We start from the raw sequence: 7,200 nt of genomic DNA on the forward strand, positions 1-7,200 counted from the left end.
TGAGGAGATTCAATTTCCGGAGTGGTTAGCAAACCCTGTAATGGTGAAGAAGGCTAATGGAAAGTGGAGGATGTGTATAGACTTCACCGATCTGAATGATGCATGTCCCAAAGATTATTTTCCGCTGCCTAGAATTGATACTTTGATTGATGCCACCGCTGGACATGAGATGTTGAGTTTCATGGATGGATTTAGCGGATACAACCAGATCAAAATGCATAAGGATGACATTCCAAAGGTATCATTTATCACTGACTTTGGTGTTTATTGTTATCTTGTTATGGCGTTTGGTCTCAAGAATGCAGGAGCCACCTATCAAAGGTTGGTGAATAAAATTTTTAAAGATCTTATTGGGAAGACTATGGAAGTCTATGTTGATGACATGCTAGTCAAGAGTCTAGTAAAGACTGATCATATAACCCATTTGAGGGAAGCTTTTGAGGTCCTGAGGTACCACAAGATGATGTTGAATCCCACGAAGTGTGCTTTCGGAGTAGGATCTGGAAAATTCTTGGGATTGATGGTCTCAAAGAGGGGAATTGAGGCTAACCCCGATAAAATAAAGGCAATCCTGGACATGGAACCCCCAAAAACTGTCAAGGATGTTCAGAAACTCACAGGAAGGGTTGCTGCGCTAGGGCGATTCATCTCCAAGTCAGGAGACAAGTGCTTGTCATTCTTCAAGTCATTAAAGAACATTAAAGACTTTGTATGGAGTGAGGAAAATCAGAAGGCATTTGAAGAGTTAAAGAAGTATATGGGCCAGGCCCCGTTGTTGGCCAAGCCAGTTCTGGGTGAAGTTTTATTCTTGTACTTGGCTGTTTCAGAAAGCGCCTTGAGCGCGGTGTTGGTTAAGGAGGAACTGAAAGTCCAGAAACCCGTATACTATGTCAGCAAAATTTTGCGTGGTGCTGAGTTGAATTATTCAGCCATTGAGAAATTTGCTTTAGCCTTGGTGATGGCTTCAAGAAAGCTGCGTCCTTATTTTCAAGCTCACCAAATTGAAGTGCTAACAAATCAGCCACTGAGAAATATCATTCACAGTCCCAAGGCAAGTGGGAGACTAATTAAGTGGGCAATAGAGTTGGGAGAGTTCGATCTCAAGTATAAGCCACGTATAGCCATAAAAGCCCAGGCACTAGCTGACTTCGTGGTGGAATGTACCATACCCAACCAAGAAGTCGGGGGGCAGGAAGATACCACACCTCAAGACAAGGGAGTCGACAATGGGGACAAGGAGAAAGAATATTGGGTTCTCTATTTTGATGGAGCATCAAAAACAAATTCCAGTGGAGCAGGGTTGGTTTTGCAAAGCCCTGATGGATTCTTAATTGAGTATGCCATGAAGCTAGACTTCCCAACCACAAACAATGAGGCAGAGTATGAAGCCCTGATAGCGGGCCTTGGTCTAGCTGGGACACTTAGAGTCAAAAACTTAAAGGTCCGTGGAGACTCAAAGCTGATCATATCCCAAGTAAAGGGAGAATTTGAGGCAAGGGATGATACAATGGCTAAATATGTCCGCCTAGTAAGGGCTGTGATGACCCAATTTAATGAATGTCATGTTGAGCACATTCCAAGGGAAGAAAATGTTAAGGCAGACGCGCTATCAAAGTTTGCTTCATCTGAGATAGAAGAAAGTTCAGGGAGTGTATACTTTCGTGTTTTAAAGACGCGAAGCATAGATGTTAAGCTTGTGGCTCCCATAGGCCTGGGGACGTCATGGATCGATCCCATTAAGGCTCACATTCAAACCGGATGGTTGCCAAGCGATGCAACTGAAGCACGAAAGTTAACTGTTCGAGCACTAAGGTACTCCTTGATAGATGGGATTCTGTATAAGAGATCTTTCGTGGTTCCTTACTTGAGGTGTCTCAGGCCGGATGAGGCACGCTTGGCTCTTGAGGAAGTGCATGAAGGCATTTGTGGGCAACACTTGGGGGGCAGGGCCTTGGCTCATAAGATAACTCGTTTAGGCTTCTATTGGCCAGAAATGATGGCTGATGCCAAAGAATATGTAAAGAAGTGTGATCGTTGTCAGAAGCATGCACCAGTCGCCAGACAACCCCCCGAGATGCTGACCTCTATCAATTCACCTATTCCCTTTGCTATGTGGGGGATGGATATTCTAGGGCCTTTTCCTATGGCCACAGCACAAAGGAAGTTTCTGATTGTAGCCATTGATTATTTCACCAAGTGGATCGAAGCCAAACCTTTGGCCAAAATCACAACTAAGCAGGTTGCACAATTCCTGTGGGAAAACATCATGTGCCGATATGGAATTCCCCGTATCCTCGTCACTGACAATGGAACGCAATTCAACAATGAGGAATTCAAGAAGTATTGTGAAGAAAATGAAATTGAGTTACGATTCACCTCTGTGGCTCACCCGCAAGCCAATGGGCAAGCGGAAGTAGCAAATCGGATAATCCTGGATGGACTAAAGAAGAGGATCGAAAAGTCGAGAAATAATTGGGTAGATGAGATACTTCCCATATTATGGGCTTATAGGACTACCTGTAGAGTCACGACAGATGCAACTCCTTTCATGTTGGCATATGGGGCGGAAGCAGTAGTTCCCGTGGAGATATCACATTCTTCTCCAAGGATTCAGGCTTTTGATGAAAAAGAAAATGAGGAAGGGCAGAAGTTAGCCCTGGATTTAATCGATGAAGTACGAGATAAAGCACACGCAAAGATAGTAGAATATCAGAAAAAGGCTTCATTCTACTACAACCTAAGGGTTAAAGAGAGGTTTTTCAAACAAGGTGACCTAGTCTTGAGAAAAATAGAGGCTTCTGGTGTCGGACAGAAAGGAAAGCTTGCCCCAAATTGGGAAGGGCCGTATAGAGTCAAGAGCGTTCAGGGTAGAGGAACCTACAAGCTGGAGACTATGGATGGTTTTGAAGTCCCGAGAACCTGGCACGCACAAAACCTGAAGGTTTACTACGTGTAAGATGGTCGAAGTACGATTCTCACTCGTCAGGATGGCGAGTAGGTTGAAAAGCACCTTGAAGCTTTGCTTGCTTAGGATTTATATGTTTTAGTTTTATTACGAAATTTATTAAGACTTGTGTAAGGGACGAATCCCAGACAATTTTATGAAATTCATAAGTTCTTCAAAGTATGATTGTGGCCTAACAAATAAAAATCAAATGCATGGATGCAAAGCATAAAAGGTGATTAATGAGATAGATCTGATAGATGTTACAAAAAGTTTGATAAATAAAGTCTCGAAAATAAAAAAAGCCACGCAGGGCTGAAAAAGCTCTAAGGAGCTGAGGTGCCCTCGGCGTCCATATCATCGTCTTCTCCGCTCTCGCTAGATGTCTCCGTCGTCTCGGAGGAGGAAGAGCTGTCATCCTCAGCAGGTCTGGAAAAAGACTCGGGAGGAGGAAGAAGTGGATCCTGAGGAACATGATCCGAGACAACTACTCGGGTACGAAACCTCTGTAGCAAAGCCTCATCGTCAGGGCAGATGTAGTCCGCCGGGTTAATATCAGGACAAGCCTCGTTCACGGTCCCAAGGGCCGTGTCCCAGCCAGTCCTAAAAAACTCGGGAAAGACTGAATCATCCCTAATCCTCATGGATTGGGCAAACTCCTCCGAGTCCAGATAATTGTCTATAGCTTTATCCTTCTCCGCCCGAAGTACCACCAGCTCGGCGTTAGACTCTCCGAGTTCTTCCTCCTTGCGCTTGAGCTTCTTCTCCAGGGTAGCATACTTCTTCTGCTGCCTCCTGAGGGCATTATCGGCCTTATCAGAAGCCCGCTTCCATGATTCGGCTTGCCTCACAGCGCCTTGAAAGTAGGCGTTAGACTGAAACAAAACAATTAACAAAGTATAAGGCAAGAAAGTGCTACAAGAACGAGAAATAAGTTTAAAAAAGAGAAGGCATACCGAAGCCAGAGACTGGGCTCCCATGAGCTTAATCCTCTCAAGGTCAGGGGTGGCCACCACATCAGTAAAGTCCTTTGGGGTCACGCTATGGTAGGACCAATCCCAAGCATGCTTCGTGGAACCAACCACGGTATCCCCTCGGCGGAATCCCCAGAGAGGCTGAAAGGCGCCTGTAGCAGCAGCAGCAGGGGCAGCAGCAGTGATAGGAGCATTATGGCCCTCAGCCCCTTCAGTTGAAGCCTCCCCCATAGGCTCCTTGTGCTTTCTCAAGAAGATAGGCTCTGTCGCCTTTCCTCTGGTGTCTAGGCCTGCTAACCGAGCTTTCTTCATCCTAGCTGTTTCCTCGACCAAGGGGACATTGTCCTCGTTAATCTCCTTAGCAGCTGAAACAAAGCAAAAGACAAAATAAGTGATGTTAATAATGCGTGAAATAAAGAAAAATTGAGAAGGGAAGAGAAATACCCTGTTGAGAAACAGAGGATAGTCCCACATGAATCAGGGAAAACTCTTCTAAAAGAGTCCAGCTGGTGGTGGTGCCATCATCCTGAGTGAGCCCATTATAAATGATAGTTTCTTCAGGAGTTAAGTGAATGGATTTGAGGCTACCATCACTGACCTTCCCGAAGGAAGATCGAAAGAGCGTGCCCCAATCGCCATTCTCCCAACGTAACCCGACGAAACTATTCCTCCAATTTGGATTATTATCCGGAATAGAGGCGCTGTTAAAGATATGTTTGCTTTTGGGCCTTTGTTTGACATAAACCCAGCCACAAATATTGGAAGAACTATTGTAACATTGAAAGACTTTCCTAAAAACGGCTACAGAAAGAGGAAAGCCCTCCCTAAGACAACAAACCATAAAACATAGAATATTCCTCCAGGCGTTTGGAGGAAGCTGACACGGGTTAATTTGTAAGTCAGCCAAAAGATGAGGGATAAAAGGATGAAAAGGGAACCTGAGCCCAGCATTAAGGGCGTCGGTGTAGATGAAGAGAGTATCAGGCCTCCAGTGGCAAGTACGGTCACCACCAGAGACTGGAACTAGTCTAAAGGGAGGAGGGACGTTATAACGAGCATTTAGTTTATTGAAATCTATGTTATGCCAAGTATTACAGTGATTAAAAGAGTCGAGATGTGCAGTGGAGGGATATTCATCCCCCCTAGTATTAATCATATCAATTAAAGACATATATGAAGAGCGGATCTCGATATCCTTACCTCGTTTTGAAGCCGAGGCAATTTTGGCCGCCCTCTCAGAATTCTTGTCAGCCATTAGAAAGATTAGAAAGCTAGAAAAAGCCTGAAGGAGAGGTTGGAAAACTAAAGGAGGGATTTGAGAAAGGAAAGGCTAGAAAGTTGGAGGAGGGATGAGGAGAAGTTGTAAAATGAAATGAGAGGTGTGAAGAAATAAAACTCTCACCCCACCTTTATATAGCCAAGGAAGAAGGATAATGGGCCTTAAAAAAGCCCATTTGGGCCCAAAACTTAGAAGGTTCTGGAATAATCCAGGAAGTTCTAGCAAAAATCAGAGGAAAATTAAAGTTTTTGAAGAATCTGGAAGAATCCAGAAAAACCCTAGAAGGATTTGGAATTTGGGCTTAGAAAATGAAAGCCCATCTCAGAAAAGGGCCTAATTTTAGAAAAATCAAGCCATGTTGAGGCCCAAATGATGTTTAAGAAAAAAGAGTGGGAAGGGAGCCCAGTTAAAGCAATGGGCCAATTGCAAAAAACTAGTTGGACCAAGGAAAATGGGCCAAGGTTTTTTCTATTGTAGCCCAGGAAAAAGGGTAGGCCAAATTAGAGAATAGGCCCAGTTAAAATGGGCCCAAGTCTTAGCCCAGAATTGAGAATCCAAGGATATACAAAAAATATATATGTATTCTTGAACCTTTCGAAGAGAAAACACAGAAAAATCCTGGTCAAAATGTTCCTGCTCGAAAATCCTTCGACCAGGGCTTAGAAGGAAGGTTAATTCGGTCAGAAAGTAAGAATCTTGACCGAAAGGGAAGAAATCCTATTCGAAAAAAAAAAAAAAAAAAAAAAAAAAAAAAAAAAAATTTTACTGGTTCGACCAGAATATTTCCTGACACTGTCGACCAGGAATCAAGGTAAAATCCTGGTCGAATAGTACCTGCCCGAAATAGCTTCGACCAAGGCAAGAGATGGTGGTTAATTCGGTCAAAAAATGGGGATCTTGACCGAAAATCTTAACCGAAAATTCCTGGTCGAAAAATCCTATTCGAAATAAAAAAAAAAAAAAGAAAAAAAAAAAAAAAAAAAAAAAAAAAAAAAAATAAAAAAAATATATAGGAAAAAATCCTGGCCGAAATTCGACCAGGAATCTTGCTCGAACCCAACCTGCTCGAAATTCAATCGACCAAGGCATACTGAAGGTTAATTCGACCAGGATCCTGGTCGAATGGATTCCTGGTCGAAAATTGTATTAAAAAAAAAAAAAAAAAAAAAAAAAAAGAAAAAAGGGAGAGAAAAAAAAAAAAAAAAAAGAAGAAAAAATCCTGGAAAGTTAAGGAAATCCCTTAAATAATTTCTGAAAAATGGTAATATTTTCAGAAAATTAAGGAAAAATCCAGAAAATTAAGGAAATTCCTTAAATAATTTCTGAAAAATGGTAATATTTTCAGAAAATTAAGGAAAAATCCAGAAAATTAAGGATAAATCCCAGAAATTAGGGAAAAATCCAGAAATTAAGGAAATTCCTTAAATAATTTCTGAAAAATGGTAATATTTTCAGAAAATTAAGGAAAAATCCAGAAAATTAAGGAAATCCCTTAAATAATTTCTGAAAAATGGTAATATTTTCAGAAAATTAAGGAAAAATCCAGAAAATTAAGGAAATTCCTTAAATAATTTCTGAAAAATGGTAATATTTTCAGAAAATTAAGGAAAAATCCAGAAAATTAAGGATAAATCCCAGAAATTAGGGAAAAATCCAGAAATTAAGGAAATTCCTTAAATAATTTCTGAAAAATGGTAATATTTTCAGAAAATTAAGGAAAAATCCAGAAAATTAAGGATAAATCCCAGAAATTAAAGGAAAAATCCGGAAATTAAGGATAAATCCCAGAAATTAAGGGAAAAATCCAGAAAATTAGGGAAAATCCCAGAAAATTAGGGAAAAATTCCTGGAAATTAAGATAATTTCTGAATAAAAGGAAGATTCGTTGTAAATGTGTAGGTCGCTCCACACTTTACGCAAAAACGAAACCCTGTAAGGGAACGAATAGATTTAACTTCTGCGAAACCTAATCAATGTTTCCCAAAAGTTGGGGGGCAAATGAT

General features: G+C 41.4%; 1 protein-coding gene across 1 annotated transcript; it reads right to left on the bottom strand.

The window, feature by feature from the left end:
* Positions 1–3,238: 3,238 nt before the first annotated feature.
* LOC141718501 (uncharacterized) lies at positions 3,239–4,149 on the bottom strand. Its single transcript, XM_074520882.1, has 2 exons — positions 3,901–4,149; positions 3,239–3,819 (listed from the first exon to the last, which is right to left on the bottom strand). Exons 1-2 carry the CDS (start codon positions 4,147–4,149, stop codon positions 3,271–3,273), a joined length of 798 nt encoding a protein of 265 aa, XP_074376983.1. The 3' UTR covers positions 3,239–3,270.
* Between the last annotated feature and the right edge of the window lie 3,051 nt (positions 4,150–7,200).

This window comes from Apium graveolens, chromosome 4 (assembly GCF_009905375.1).
Source record: "Apium graveolens cultivar Ventura chromosome 4, ASM990537v1, whole genome shotgun sequence".
Classification (NCBI taxonomy): domain Eukaryota; kingdom Viridiplantae; phylum Streptophyta; class Magnoliopsida; order Apiales; family Apiaceae; genus Apium; species Apium graveolens.